At 38.0% G+C, this 16,193-nt stretch overlaps 1 protein-coding gene across 3 annotated transcripts in view; it reads left to right on the top strand.

Annotated features, from left to right (window-relative positions):
* The first annotated feature begins 2,037 nt into the window (after positions 1-2,037).
* The window catches only part of LOC113116522 (LIM domain-containing protein 1-like), a 36,269-nt gene continuing 22,113 nt past the window's right edge, over positions 2,038-16,193 (top strand). The window contains exons 1-3 of one of the 3 annotated variants that reach the window (XM_026284733.1): positions 2,038-2,188; positions 3,497-4,595; positions 12,664-12,765. In XM_026284733.1, the coding sequence (XP_026140518.1) occupies positions 3,518-4,595; positions 12,664-12,765 (1,180 nt within the window). In that variant the 5' untranslated portion in view covers positions 2,038-2,188; positions 3,497-3,517. Of the gene's footprint in view, positions 2,189-2,835; positions 4,596-12,663; positions 12,766-16,193 lie in introns of those variants that run through there. The other 2 variants (XM_026284732.1, XM_026284731.1) reach the window with 2 other exon arrangements.

The following is a 16,193-nucleotide window of genomic DNA, read 5'->3' as shown; positions in this document are numbered from 1 at the left end:
TATCCCTTAGTATTTGGCACAACTCTTCAGCAGCTCTAGTGGCCCCAAAAATTATTTGGACACATTTGGTGACGTTTATGAATGTCTGAATGTTGTTGCATCTAACGAAGTGGAATTTTGTTTCAAGAAAGATAGCAAAAGAGCATTTAAAAAACCTTTCTCAAAAATCTGGGTTGATAAAACAAGTCTCAAAGTGAAGTAAGGTGTGAAACATTTGCACATGTTCATACATGACGAACAACACCTGAAAACATGCAGGTAACTGACTAAAAATCAGTGCCACAGCAGTTAATGAAAAGTCATAAAACGAAGAAGAGGTTTTAACCTTGTGCAGTCATCGGTCACTTCAGACTGGAGAATTTTACATTTTGAATTTTAAAAAATCGTAGCTTCAACAGATTGGTAGAAAAAAAAGAAAAAAAAGAATTGAGGGCATGATTCGAAAAAGCTGAGTGGATGTACAAAAAAAATTAAAATAAAAAAAATAAGGCACACTCATAGTCTTCGGTCAAAAATGTCCGACCATAGGAAATGAATGGGAAAATGAAAATACAAAAAATGTTTGTGTGTACAATCTACAAATCCTCCACAGCGCAGAAAAAAAAAATCTAAAACATCTAGAGTGCAAAATCAACACACCAAATATCTTTCTCCCTATCACACACACACACCTATGAACTGGTATGACTGTAGAACTGCAACTATGTAAAATAAAATCAATAGTACAATGCAGTTAAAAGTGGACAGCAAGGAAGTTTGGCATTTGGCCCAAAAAAACAAACAATTGCCACTAGATGACAGACCAGAATATAGTCAAAGTATAATTTAAGAAATTAATTGATGACAAATGCAACTAGAATTGCCTGTGACAGAGTGTTACAGTGTTTTTTATAACTGGTAGAGGGCTGTTAAATCCTGTAGGAGGACAGTCATTAACAAAAAGCAAAATTTCTGTGGCGGTGTCCGAAAGAGTCTGCTATGAGAAATCTGCTATACGCTCCAGTCAAAATCACAACCCCTCCACTCCGCGCTCCGCTCACATACTTTGATTGTGAGTAACTGTTACTGTCATGACAGATCTATTTCAGAACCAGCCGCTATCAAAATAATCTGACTGCAGGCGTGGGCCAGATATTAGTGCTGGCAGTCCAGTTTTGGTCCACGGGCCGCCTGTTATCGACCACTGCTCTAAAACATCAAGAGTGTAAAAGAGATACATCCACTCACACACACTTAAACATAATTATGCATCCTCAAATGAATTGGTATGGCTATAAACATATACATGTGTGTATATACTGCATAGAGAGAGAGAGAGAGAGAGAGAGAGAGAGAGAATTTTAATACTTTGTTTAACAAAATGCTTTCTGTGTTCATGTTTGAATTAAGTAATAATAATACAGAAACCTACGCTTCAAATCACCATTTACAACAACAAAAAATATAAACCTTGACAAAAAGTAGTCTTTGAGAATGCTTTAATATACATTTAAATCCACAACCTAATAAAAGTCAGCAATTATGTATAAAAACAACTAGGGCATTCACAAGCCTATGTATACAATCTGAATAGTGGTCACACCATGAAATTACAGGTTTTGTTTTTTTACTCTCACCAGGAAGTGCTATAATATATATATATATTTTCATTTATTTTTCAATGAATTTTTTTTTTCAGAATTATGCATACATATTAATTAGTACCATAAAATTATTTCAGAATATAAAATAAAAAATAAAAGAACAAAAATATATTAGATTAATTTAACTGAAGAAGAAAAAAGTTACATGTCAGGTGTCCGGTCACTTTTGGCCATGAAGATCATTAGTGTGACTCCCAAATGAGAAGTGCACAAGGGAAATAATACACTTGCTTTTATTTGTCGCTAATGAAAAACATTTTTTAAGTGTCCACATACTTTATGGGACTAATGTTACTGGACATGTGAGGTGTGTGCTTGTAGAGGAAAGCATTTCTGTCCCTCTTCATGCTGCAGATAATGTTGCCGTGTAGGAATGTTTGGCTTGTGGAGTTGATCACATGAGTTGTGTTATCCCTCACTTCACTTTCCTCTACACAACATCATGGTTTGGTTTGGCTACTGGAACTCTCTGAAATGTCTTCAGATGGGACCTGAGTGAGGATGATCAGCATGCCGCAGTGATCTCCACAGTAACCATCAAACATGTACCTATATGTTGTGTTTATAGGCTAATAGTTGTGTGGCACATTTAATATTATGCATTGTGTTATGCTTTGAAAGACTTCAGAGGAAATATTGTCTGTGAATAACATACATTTTGGTTTGTTCAGCACATAGAGATGAATGACTTAAAGTATTATATAATAGTGAATGTGCTTTTTTGCCATTTTTGAAGCATATTGGAAAATTCTGAAACATGAATTTTAGGGACTGAACTTGAACCAGTAAATTCCCTAATTAAATGAAAACCTTTCATCTAGCCTATGCATTTTTTTAATCTAATCTATTAATTCATAGCCTAAAGGCTCAGTTTCATTCTTTTATTATAACACTGGGGTTTTGCTCCAGTCCAACAGACCAAGTTGACTCCTCAAGTAGGCTAACCGTATCAAATTAAACGTTAGATGTCAAATTCACTATAATTAAAATGCAATGTTTTATTATTTCCACATGTCTTGTGGTGAGAAAATTCTCTTCAGTGTAGACTACTTTAATCATGTAAAGTTACAACGCAACCGCACGACAGCAGAGTCTTTACATGTCTCTTTCAAGTAGGCTACAAGCTCTCTAAACAGCTCAAAACTTCTCCAAACAAACCCCAAAACACTGATCTTGATTATTTAGAGTGGATCCGTGTTAATAACCTGCACGCGGACTCTGTTCTCCTGTGGGCGCGCTCGTGAACTGCAGCGCTGGTCGCGCGCTCCTTCATTCACCGCGGGACTCGGCGGGAGTCGCTCAGTTTCTCTCAGTGAGGAGAAGAGTTCACTAAAGCAGCCGTTTAAACTTGCTCTCGTCCATTGTGTTGTAGAATTCGTTAGATGTTAGAGTTTAGGTCGAGTTTCAGTCGATTTAAACCGAGAGCTGCCTCCGAAAGTTACAAGAGCAGTTCTGCGCGTGTACGTTTCTTTTCAGTCAGCTGTTAGTTCGTTTCATTGAGGATTTTCCTTCTTTTTGTCGTTGTCTACAGTTAGTTTTATCTACAGGTTAAGAAAATGCCGAGAGGTTTTTCGTCGAAATAGCTTTCCCGTGACGCTTGGTCACTTATTTATTTTGGCGGGTCGGCTATTTTAGTGGATTTAATCTGTGTCGTGTGATGTTTGCTGTGGAAACCTAAACCCTTCACTTGGCTTCAGCAGTTTTGACTGATCTTACTGGTGGCTTTTCACAGGTGAATGAGTTTGGACAGCTGTTCCCCATCAGTTTTCCGTCTTCAATGGTTTGTCTAAATTTACCGCTGGAGATCCTCCTTTGACAGAAGTCGTTAAAAAATTTCTTTCTGGGTGTTTCAGTTCTTGCTTCTAGTTGCAAACATGGATAAATACGACGATTTGGGACTTGAGGCGAGTAAATTCATCGAGGACTTGAACATGTATGAAGCATCGAAGGACGGCTTATTTCGCGTGAAGAGAGATGCGGGAAACAACCCGGATTTTGAAGAAACCAGAAAAGTCTTCGCTTCAAAGATGACCAAAATACACATGCAGAAGCAGCAAGAGGAGATGGCAAGAAACAGTCTGGCGGCAAGAATCAATGGAAGTCACTCGAAAGTGTCAGATAACACATTTTACACCAAAGACAGACCACCCATCAATAGTTATAGACAGGGTGGTGAAGCAGCAGCCAAACCACCCATCATGTCTGGACCAATGGTTGGCACTGCCAGTGTGAGTCCATACATATCTTATGAAGGACAAAAGCATAATTTTGCCAGCTTACCTGATGGATCCAGCAACAGGGTATATGACATTAATGAGACTGGGAATGCTGTTAACCCAATACCAGTTCCAGCCCGATCGGCACCCTCTACCAGCCCCCCTGGCACATGGGCATCAAGAAGTGTTTACCCGTCTCAGACACCATCATCTCCTTTCTCCAACAGTTCCTCCTCTTCCAGCTCACCTGGAGCAGGTCAGAATTATTCTCCAGTGTCTCAGGGATTCCCTCAAACAGGGAAGTCTCCCTCTCAGTCGCCCACAGGAACATACAGGGATGCATATCACCAGCCGCAACAGGTTAGCCCTGTACAGCACCAACTAAGCTCTGCCCAGAGGCCTGCCAGTGGACCGACATATCAAAATGGGGGAGCTCATAATATTGGCACCCCCTCCCCTACCCAGGTGACACAATTTCCATTGTCTCATGGAGGGAAGCAAGGTGAGCCATCCCAACCCAAGAGCCCTGCACCCGGTAACCTGACAGTGCCCGCTTCTACCCCTGTTGAGTCGCCCCATGATGAGTCTTCCAGCCCTTCTCGGGCGCTCAAGCTGCCATGCCAGACCCTCCATGTACAGACGGATCAGGGGCCATCTGCGGCTGAAATAAAATTAGAAGCTCTAACTGAACGCCTGGAAAAGGAGATGGACGCCCAGCCAAAGGCTGAGTACTTTGGTAAGCACAACGTGGTCACTGCCAGTTTGCTGTTTTTATATTTATCTTTTTCACATCTGCAATTTTGTTTAGCAGCTTGCTGATTGAAAAACCCTCTGCCTGTTTCTACTTGACCTTCACTCTATATGTGTGTGTGTGTTTGTGTGTGTGTGGATCTTGCCACAATGAGCCGTACATTCAGTTGTATGCAAGTGTGTGAATTAATGATGTAGCCTAGATCCCTGTTACTGGTGCTTTTTCCTCTCCAGAAGCTATTCCTCGACCTGCCTTTTTCTAATCTGTTGATAATTAATTTTATTACATTTTAGTTGCCAACGGCAGACTTTGCTGTTACCTCTTTTCATTGAGCTAGACTCTGATCTGTGGGAGTCTATTCAAGCTAATGGATATTTCTTACACTAAGGAAAGTTTCCTCCTGTTGCATGGTGCCTGCTGTGTATGAAACAAGCCTAAACCAACATCACCATCCCCATTATTATTCGCTCTGTGGGCAGTGGGCCTGCAAAACTAATTCATTCACTTTTGTCTCTACACAAGACCGAACAATTGTCTCTGGCAGACGATATTACAAACCAAACGCTCAAGGTATTTTAACATCGTTCATGCTCAGTGTTAAATTTAGTTTCAGTTTACTTAAGACTAAAAGGATTTATGGTTGAAGTGCAGGTATATACTTCTGAAGCTCAGGGAAGATGGCATATTTAAAGGGGAGGTTCACCCAAAAATGAATATGCTGTCATTTACTCAACCTCATGTCTTTACTGTACGAGTGTCTTTCTTCTGTGGAACATAAAAGAGAATATTTAGAGAGATCTTTTGGAAGTCAATGGGATCAAAAGTTGTTTGGTTTCCAACATTCTTCAAAATATTTTCTTTTGCGTTTCGCAGAAGAAAGTATGTCTTAGAGGTTTGGAATGACGGAAGAATTTTCATTTGTGTGTGAACCATTCCTTTACCATGATGCAAAAAGAGTACATTTCAGCCAGTGTCTTTACAGTTTTAAGTTGGTCCGTTTTCACAGTTATAATTTTTTTTGTTGGAAAGCCATATTTTCATATTTTGTCTGAACGATCAACACCAAGGTACACAAGCACAACCCATCCAATGGTCTGTACTGTGATTATTCACAGCTTTAAATTAAATATGCCATCTATCCTGAGTGAGGTCCATAAACAAGTGTAACACTGTGACTACTAAGTGGACTTCTAAAATACGTAAAGAAATCGTGGGTGGTCTCTGTGTGAGAGACAACACATTACAAAAAGTCACTTAAGAAGGAGCTGAATATAATTTGGAACCTATTAATGAGCCTATGTTCCTAGCTTTAGCTTTAATGGCTAACAGAGGAAGCTGACAAGTGCATCTTATGTGCTTGTCTTCAGTTTCCTCAGTGTTTTTGAAAGTGTAGTCTCTGATGATGCACTGAACAAAGTTTTATGGTTTTCCTTGTCTTAATATTCACACTTGTATATAGTAGAAGGGTGGAAAAAAATATCTAAGGTACCGGTAATCAGTTGACCCATAACTGAATGGATTATAGTTTTTACTGCCATTTGGAAAAAGTGCACTGAGAATAGTTCTCAGATATAAAGCGTGATGGTCTAGCAGTCCCTAGCTGCACTTGCTGTTTCCATTGAGCTTTTGTAAATCATTCAGTCTTGCTAAAGGAATTTCCTGCTGGAAAAGCATAGAGCTTGTAGTGTGTGTCAAGAATCTTTAGTATATGTTACTGTGATTGCAGAAGAGATACAGACATGCAATATAGACACAAACATTAGCATGCTTGTGCCCGAGCCTACACAGACGCATAGTTTCCTCTAAGCATGTCTCTGGACATTTGTTGTTTACATGGACTGTATGTTGTGGTCACTAGGAAATAGCTGGTTTTAAATTTAACTAAACGAAGCCGCGAAGCACATGGAGTGTTTGCCGCGCAGCTCATATCCTCGTGACCATTGTGCTGTACTTTGTACTGTACTTGACAGTCACTCTCACTCTCTCTCTCTCTGATTCATACTCTCTCTCTCTCTCTCTCTCTCTCTCTCTCTCTCTCTCTGATTCATACTCTCTGATTATCAACATTGATTGAGTGACAAATGCTTTCTTTGGCCTTGCATGAACTGAACAAATCAAGGATTTTTCATATACTGAGGAGTGGGTGAATAAAGTACATTGCTTTCATCGTCAGCCCCACGCAGTATTCTTTTTTAAGCCTTGAAAACGTCAAATATCATTCAGGCCACAACAAGTCACTTTTGGACAATAATAGGGCTGCAAAACGTTTAAACATGATAAATCGATTCAAAATAAGTTTGTTTACATACTATATGTTTGTGTTCTGTGTATGTTTATATGTGTGTGTGTGCGTATATGTATATATGGAAAAATAAATTATAAATTATATAGTGTTTATATAATTATATTAAGTGTTTGTATACAAAAACATGAAAATATTTGTTAAAAATATATACAGTACATATGTATTTATATATAGATAATAAATATACAGCATACACAAACATGGTAAGTAAACATATTCTGGCTATGTATTAATGGGAGTTGTGTAACCTACAACATTGTAAATCTAGCATGTGTATATATATATATATATATATATATATATATATATATATATATATATATATATTTTTTTTTTTTTTTTTTTGTTTCTAGAACAACAGCTGAGAGTGAATGGCAAATTTGACATCATCTAACCACTGTAGATAATTTTTGGGAAAAGTCATAGAAATGTTTTTTTTTTTTCTTTCGTTCTTTTGCTATTAGATTAAATGGGAACACTATAAATGCTGCTTGTTGTAGATGCCATTCACTAAGAATTTACCCAACTATGATAACATAAGCTGAAAGACACAGAAATGTGAAAATACTAAAATTATTACTCAAATCCATATTATTAAGGAATCTATCTGAGGATTACCCCTAATTTATGTGCTATTGAAAAACACATTGATGACCAAACGATTGTGTTTACATTCATTAGGGAAGACCCAGTTTAGGTACTGACGGATGTTTTGACATCCACCTGTGTCCTCTTGATGCGTTCTGGATGCTGAGCTGGCAGTGAATGGCTCAGTAAAGCCATGCTGGTGTTTATAGTCTCCGTCTGACAGCTGCTGCACCGCCGAGATGTCAAGGAATGTCGACATTTTTACAAAGTAGCTACACGAGGACAAAGAGAAGGTAATAAATGACCAGACTCTTTAGTGAAGCCCAATGGTGAGCTTGCCTCTGCTGACATCCAAATGGTTGGCGTCCCCCCCGTCTGGACTCTGGAGTGGGTTATGCTTGGCCTCTCCCTGCTGCTGTGTTTTGTTTTGCAAGAGACAGTGGGTGAGATGTGAGTCTGGCTGGAGGGAGGGAGAGAGGGATCCCGCCTTGTGCACACAGACATACCAACAGCAGACTTTCATGCTTTGTGCCCTGCGCTCTTTTGATGAAGGATTCCTTAATCTGCCTGTCGACTAGATGGCTTTATCTTAATTGTCGTCTAGGATTCTTGGCTTCCTGTCCCTTAGCTTTTGAGTTCATGTCCTGCTCTTGTGAATGGCTGTACTCTGAATTAACTGTTTGGCCTACATCCCAATGGCGGATGAACTGGGAAAATATACCTGCTGTAATTTCTTGAGCACTATTTGGACATTTTTGACAGAGGCCAAATCCATGTGACAAATGAATTGCTGTATGAATCCACATCTCTGAGCTGACGAAGGGATCAGTCCCTTTCCCTGCTGCACGTGCGTTAATGTGAATGCATGTTAAATACTCACACTTTTATAAGTGAAATGCTGGAAATTGTTTACACAAATAACATTACACAACAGTAATTAATAACTAAATGAATCACGTTTTAGTTATTTTAAAATGGGCTGTTATTAGAGTATGCAATCAACTGTTAAATATTACTATACAGTTAAATAAATGTGGGCTTGCACAATAATTTTACTAGTCAAACAAGTGTCCAAATGTTCACCATAACAGTTTGGCTAGTTTACCCATTTTAGAAATGACATCAATCATTTAGAGAGCTGAAATGCAAGATAATCATTGTGCAATAATTAAATGGGCAGGATATAATTTTTCCTATTATTAAACTAAATATGGAGTTATTTATTAATTTAATATAATTGTATTTTGCATAATTTATGTTTTTTCCCTCTATCGCAGGATTATTATTTCTGTTTTCTCCTTGCATAGTTGTGACTGTTGGTGTGCCACAACCAGTTCAGTTAGACTATGCATTATGTGTCTGTTCCTGATAAAGTAGACAGCTGGGAAGAAATGGCTTTACCTATTTGCCAAAGCTAGTTTCTACTTGTGTGGCATTTGGTAGGTATAAATTTAGGGCCCTGGCTGTACTCACATGAATGTATTAATAAGCACACGTGGGCTGATAAATAGCAAAAACAGATTCTTTTATTGTCGATGCTGTAAATAAATAGCACTGGTGCTGATGGGAATCTACTGAGTGGTCTCTTCAGCTCTCAAGGGGCTACATTTACTGGTAATGGTTATTTTGAGTCGATGTAGATCTATGTGCAAGATGTATGTTCTCTGAGAGAAGTTGAAAAGAGTCCAGTGTGAATATAAGCACACTTTCCTGCATGTGTCATGTGTGATAATGTGTTAATTTAGCAGACAGCGATGCTTGTTAGAAATTCACTCCACATGATTTGTCCATGATTTGTTCAGGTTCAGTGCATCTTCACCGCTATATTGACAGCATCTGGAACGTGCTCGATTACCACAGAAAATCATTTTGATCTAACAGTTTGGGAAATCTGCAGCTCATATTTGGTCAAGTAAGCTTGTATTGATTCTAAGGCTGCAACTAACCTATTTTAATTGATAAATCTATTGATTCCTTTTCTCTAGTTTGTCCATTAATCTAACATTTCTCTCCTTATAGATCTATTGATTATTTTCTGATTTGCTCTGAATAATCCTTTGGCAAACTTGTAAATAACCATAACTTCTGCCATTTACCTTTTTATGTTTTATTCAAATAGTGTAAATTTGGGTTAAATGTGTAATGAATGATATTATTACAGTGTTTTTTTTTATTAATTTTTTTTTTTTTTTTGTATTTTCTTTTTTTCTGTTTTAATTTTAAAGTTTTAGTAATTTTGTTGTGTTTGATATTTTTATTACTTATGTTTCTTTAAATACTTATATTTATTTTTGTCAGTACATCGAGTTAATGATGTTTAGTTTAGTTTCTATAATAACCCTGGGGTGTGTTTCCCAAAAGCAACATTAGTTAACTATGGTGGTAAGTTCCATTGAACTTGGTAATGACAGAATTTGCAAACTTAGTTGCTTTTGGAAAAAGGAGTCCTCACTCCAGAAAATTTTAAGATATCGGTTCTGTTATGCAGTTTTCATGCTTGTAAAAACCAAATGTTGTATAAACGCAACTGTGAGACTGACATCTGTATTCTAATGCAGAGTAAACAGCCTATTTTCTGCTGTGAATAGTGCTGCTGAACATGCATTTCTGTGCCTAGTGCCGAATGTAATCGGAAATGAACTTTAGATATTTGAAAATGTTGTTTATGCCATCTTGGAGCATAACCACAACATAAATCTACATTGTTTAGTTTCATAAACAAACAGCTTACAACAGCGTGCATGTGTGCTGGAAAGTGGCACTGCAATGCTAGCCATTAGTATCTGCTCTATGGAGTCTGAAACATGACATAAGAAGGAAACCACAACTCATTGGCTCCCAGTTAAAGATTTCTTACAATTTTGATTGTTGGGTGCGATATGTTTGTGATGACTCACGGATTCCCAGCATGTGATGCATTGACGGAAATCATAATGTCCACATGTCGTTCTGACCCAAATAATTTCTCACATAAAAAATATTTTTGTTTTGAATCCAGATTTAGTTTAAAAGTGCTACAACATGGTGTTTAATTGAATCCTGTTTCAATGAAAAGGCTTTTTGTAAAGCAGATGTGGATCTGATTGTGTTTGTGCTGAAAGTCTGACTGAGCTTGGCACGTTTGGACCAGGCTTTGCTGAGTGGGCAGAACTTGTTAGCATGATGTTTGCTGAATACCAGATGAAACAGAGGCTCTTTTGTGTGAGGCCAGCGCTGGCTAAGAGCAGACCCCTGTCTGTTTAACGCTGTTATCTCAGCTCATGATTACTGAAGTGTTCTCCTTGCGTATGCCACGTAGACCAGCCTGAACCAACAGAGATGGACAGAGAGTCTCTTGTGCTCCCAGCTCACCTTCCTCACAGACAGTCTTGTGATTTCACTTGAGCTGTAGTTATCTTAAGCTAATCTTAATGTAATGTTCTCTTAAAGGAGCGGAATGAAAGTTTTTGACTACTAAAGCAGGGGTCTCCAACTTTTTTTACATCACGGACCGGTTACTTTTGGAAAATTTTGGGTGGATTGGGTGGATATATCCTAATATATATGGCTATTATATAATAAGGCTATTATATAGTTTTATAGTGGTTCATATAGTGGTTATAGTTGTTTTATTTTAATTTTTTTGAGTCCCATCTGACATTTGTTTGGGATGAGCATGGAAAAAAATATGTGAAGCACAATGACATGGCTGTGGAGCGTTTATGACATAAGCTGTAAATATATGCATCTCTGTATTTCCGCGCTGTCTGAAACACGTCTCCGTATGTTCTGTTGGGCAGACTTTGATTGTGTGTGAGAACAGCGCGCGAGTATCAAATTGAGCGCTCTTTCGTTTCTTCATTTTGTGGTTTAAAATAGCTTGAACGTGTAAAGTAATCTGTGAATCATGTGCATGCCGAACAGTACAGGGTCTCGTCCCTACATACTGTGATTTGTTTAACCCCTAATATGTGACAGATCAGAGCAGAAAAGATCTTTCATCTACTTTTTTAACATGAAATCATCAAATTGCTACTCCATATCATTTGCATACAACAAAATTACTGAATAATAAGAACAATCACTAACACGCAATAAATAACAGAGTGTCGTATCTGTACACATTTTTTCCCAAAGCGTTCTTGCGACCCGGTAGCAGTTCTTCCACGGCCTGGTAGTTGGTCGCAACCCGATGGTTGGGGGCCTCTGTACTAAAGCATAAAAATACCATATTATGTTTGCAGATATTCTCTTTTGAAAATGTGTGTTTGTGGCCGGAATGTCTGTTGTTGTTGTTTTGGTTTGTGAAACCCGTCCACAGCCAGTTCACTCAGTTTTATTTCAGCACGCTGGGTATCCAGTTGTTCGAAAACACATTTTATTTCATTCATTGTCAAGTGCACTCGTTCCTGTTGGTGTCACAGTCTGGCAACCTGCACTTGCATCAAGTCTGAGGAGGAGGGGGCAGGTTTGTGTGTGTGTGTGAACTATCAGAAGTATAGTATTACACTCTTGGGGGGCAGCAACGGAATAAGAGAAACAAGCTATATTTTCTGTTCTAGTATGGCATTTAAAATTGATGTTTTCATGCATTGCATTTCAATTATTGTATTTTATTATAAAGGAGTCAAATGATGCAATTTCAAGTTTTCCTTTAACTTTGGAGTGTTACTAATATATATATATATATGTGTATATGTGGTGTGCATTCGTGAGATCTGTAAAGTCACAAAGATTAAAGTCTCAAACCCAAAGAGATATTCTTTCTAAAAGTTAAGACTCATCCACGCATTTTGATTGGCCATTGGGCTAGTTTTGTTTTGCAGACTTGGTAACCCTGATCCCGGGATGCACCTCATGAAGCTTGTTTGAGAGTGAATCAAATGTGCAGAGCTGTGGTCTAGATAAGTAATACAACATTTCAGTTGAACGTAATTCTAATACCTCTATTTGTAATTACATATCTCCAATATCAAGATCCAGTGCTTCACACTGAGTCTCCCGTCAGAACAAACATTATTGTGGTTAGTCTCATAACTCAGCTGACCTCTGCACTGACGCTCAGACTCCTCGCCAGCGGTGCCTTTCCTCTAACACACTCTTCCATTAAGTTCTTCTTACCTGCAGTATATAGAATGGAATTGAAAGTGTGACGTGGTTTGTTTTCTTGCTCTTTTGCAGGCAGCTGTGTGAAGTGCAGCAAGGCAGTGTATGGAGCGAGTCAGGCGTGTCAGGCCATGGGCAGCCTGTACCACGACAGCTGCTTCACCTGCAGCGCTTGCAGTAAGTGTGTCATATAAACTCACTCAAGATATAAGCGTGCTGTCACACGGAAGTAAACACAGGGCCTGCTGCAGTAATCATTTATCCATTCATTTAGAAGCTTCAGTGGATTCATGAGCAAAGATAAGAAGACACAGAGCAAAGTTTTTAAATATTTAAATATTATATAGAGCTGTCACTGCAATACTCATAAGTTCAACACCTCTTTATCTCTCCACTGACTACATCCACAGCTGTCTGTCATATTCACTGAGCGATCATACCAGTTAGTGTTGTCACGGTACCAAAATTTCAGTATTTGGTACGATACCAGTGAAAATCCACGGTTCTCGGTACCAATTTCAGTACCAAAGCAAAACACAAAAATATTCTAATTTTAAAAACAAAAAATACTTTTTATCACTAAAAATAAAACCAAAGCCATTCTTTATACTTATTTACAATTATTTTTTTCTACAAGTAATATAATTATGAAAAACAGTAAAAAAGTTTCACCCAAATTTAATTTGTCTTTTAATTTATGAAATTTTACCCTTTTTTTTTTTGATAAAGGGGATTTGCTATTAAAATTTAAACATGGAATAAATATTGTGTGATTAATTTCTTTAAAAATTTCAACAGTAGGAGTATCACATACATTCTACTAAATAATAGTAATATTTCTAGCACAATGCCTTTATGTAAAAATGAACATGAAATTACTGCGAGCCTTATGCGCTTCTGTCTGTGTAGTAAACAAACCATCCATTCATTTACACAGAAACGCACAGAACATGCAGGATTCAGATTTCAACCATCTTTTGTGGCTTAACATTTACAGATACTGGTCCATATGGAGATTTGATTAATTAATGCTAACTTTGACAAATTCCGTGGCTGTCCATATTAAAATGTACATTTCATTTTCATGACTGGATTTTGCGTTTTTTGCTGAGCATAAATCATAGCGCTGTATGCGTCAAGAACAGGGTTGACCGTGTACTCGGTACCATCGGTACTTAAAGAAACCTGGTACCGTCACATTTAAATTTTTTTAGTACAGCCTTGGTACCAAAGTACCGGGTATTTTGACAACACTAATACCAGTATATAAAATCTTTAGAGTGACTCCTGTCAGCACTCAATTATGATGAATGTCCATCTAGTGTGATGTAAATATCGCATGAACGCTGATATGACCGTTCATACTGCGGTCGCACTGCAAATCATCTGACCTGAGTTTAGGATTTAGGAAGTGGCCCAAAACAGAATCCTAAAGATAAGAGTCCATGTGGTTTGTGCTGTTCACAGTGTCAGGGAAAAAAATATATTTCATTTATTTGATCAAAAATACATTAACCAGTAATATTGTGAAATATTATTACAATTCAAAATAACTGATTTATAATTTCATATACATGTTGCAGCTGTTCTGATGGAATCTTTTGTCCCTGTTTTGTTTGCTGATTTGTATGTTCCCAGATTTATATTTGACGGTCATATTTGAAGCTGTAGGTCTGGTCTGTGTTGGATGTCAGGATTCATCTCAGTTTGTCTGTGTTTTGTTAATGATTTAGCTTATGGTTCGGGCATATATGTGTATGTTTGGAGCATATAGGCTAACAGGAAACAGCACCGAGTCTGACTGAACTAAACTAAACCGAGCTCATGCACTGTGGTGAAGTTCAGATAAACCTTTATTCCATGCTTTCATCCAGTCTTGTTTCCTCACACTTTATTTAGCTCCGCTCCGGCCCCTGGGACTGGCAGCTATTTGAAGGAAAATGAGCATTCCTGAGTTTCTCCTCTGCATGACTGGTTCTGACCCACAGCGTCGCTTTCCGCAACGGCTCTTTAGTTGTCGATCTGTGTCCAGAGACTTGTTATGAGCGCAGTAAACATGTCTGCGTGTACCTCCACCTGTTTACACAGATTACAAGACTAAAGATAGTGAGAATGCACAGTGTGTAGTTGTGCAGGAGAGCGTGGTTGCCCGCTGGAGAGGAGTGCGGGGAGAGATGGGAGTGATGAGCAGATGGAGGAATGTCTGATGTGTTTGGTCAGCTGGAGCCAGAGAGAGAACGAGACAAACAGGTGTTTGATCTCCAGGGTCAGAGTGCAGTACGTAAATGAAAACATGAATGCTTGGCCAATGCATTGCAAGTGCACAGTCCCTCTAGGGCTGGGCGATATGGGCAAAAATTCCTGTAAAAAAAAAAAAAAAAAAAACTTATTTAATATTTCACTTACCACCCAATGTTGTCCAACAAAATACATATTAAAGACTTATGAAAACAAATAAAGTGAATGTAACCATGTAAGCCTTTATATTATGTGCAAAAAAGGTTAAAATCACATTTCATTCGAACATTTCAATAAGGGATGCACGATAATATCGGCACAACATCGGTATCGGCCGATAAAAGCTTAAAATGACCATCATCGGCATCGGCTGACATGAATATTTCTGCCGATGATCCAAACAAATAGGGGGGCGTGTGCACGCGCGACGACCATGAACGTAGCTTGAGCGCCAAAAACTTAAACTTACAACATGTCAGCTGTGTGGAGGCATTTCGAGATCTGTCAAACAGATAACAAAGTTGCTATTTGCAATCTTTGTAAAGCACAAGTGATGCGAGAAGGCGTAAAACAACAGTCTTTCAACACTACAAATATGATTACACATCTTAAGAGCCGTCATCCTGAGCAGCACCAAGACCTGTTTTTCAGGTGTGAATGTCTGTCTACATTTGTAAAATAATAAGTTTATGGTAGAATCAGTACAGAAGAGGTACATGGATTTCTCTTCAGTAAAATTTAAGTTTAAATATATCAGGCGAAAAATTTGTATATATATCAGTATCGGCATCGGGCAAAATTATTTTGAAAATATCGGCATATCGAATATCGGCCAAAATCCAATATCGTGCATCCCTAATTGCAATCTAAAAACAAAAGTAAGGTTTATAAAGCGGAAGTTAAATTCACTAAACTAAAAATGAAAATAAATGAGAACAAAAGCACAGAGATGTGTTAGGGTATTTTGATTACCCCATTACAGTCAAAAATAGATATACTTGTAGATTTAAAACTCTACGTCACATTTATTGTCTAACTACAAATAATTCAGCAAAATGTTATTTTAGTCAGAATTGTTGAGCTTGTATTTAATTGAGCTCTGTCAGTTTGGTGCTCGTTCACTGAAGTCTGTGAAGTTGAGAGTAGAATCTCAAAATAGAAAGCTCATGCACTTCTTAGAGAAAAAATTGAAACATTTCCATGGCTTGCTAACATTTACAGATGGAGAATATACCTGTGAAATATAAGTTGTGCATTCAGGAAGAATCTCAGACACATTAAACCACGTGAGTAGCCTAGAGTCTGTCAGAGCATGATGGGCTGAGACGCTTAAACAAATATGTGAAACAAAACTAAAAACTACACTC

The sequence above is a fragment of the Carassius auratus genome, chromosome 16 (genome assembly GCF_003368295.1).
Source record: "Carassius auratus strain Wakin chromosome 16, ASM336829v1, whole genome shotgun sequence".
NCBI classification, from domain to species: domain Eukaryota; kingdom Metazoa; phylum Chordata; class Actinopteri; order Cypriniformes; family Cyprinidae; genus Carassius; species Carassius auratus.
Note: the sequence above shows the minus strand (reverse complement) of the source record. Positions and strands in the feature narration are given on the sequence as shown.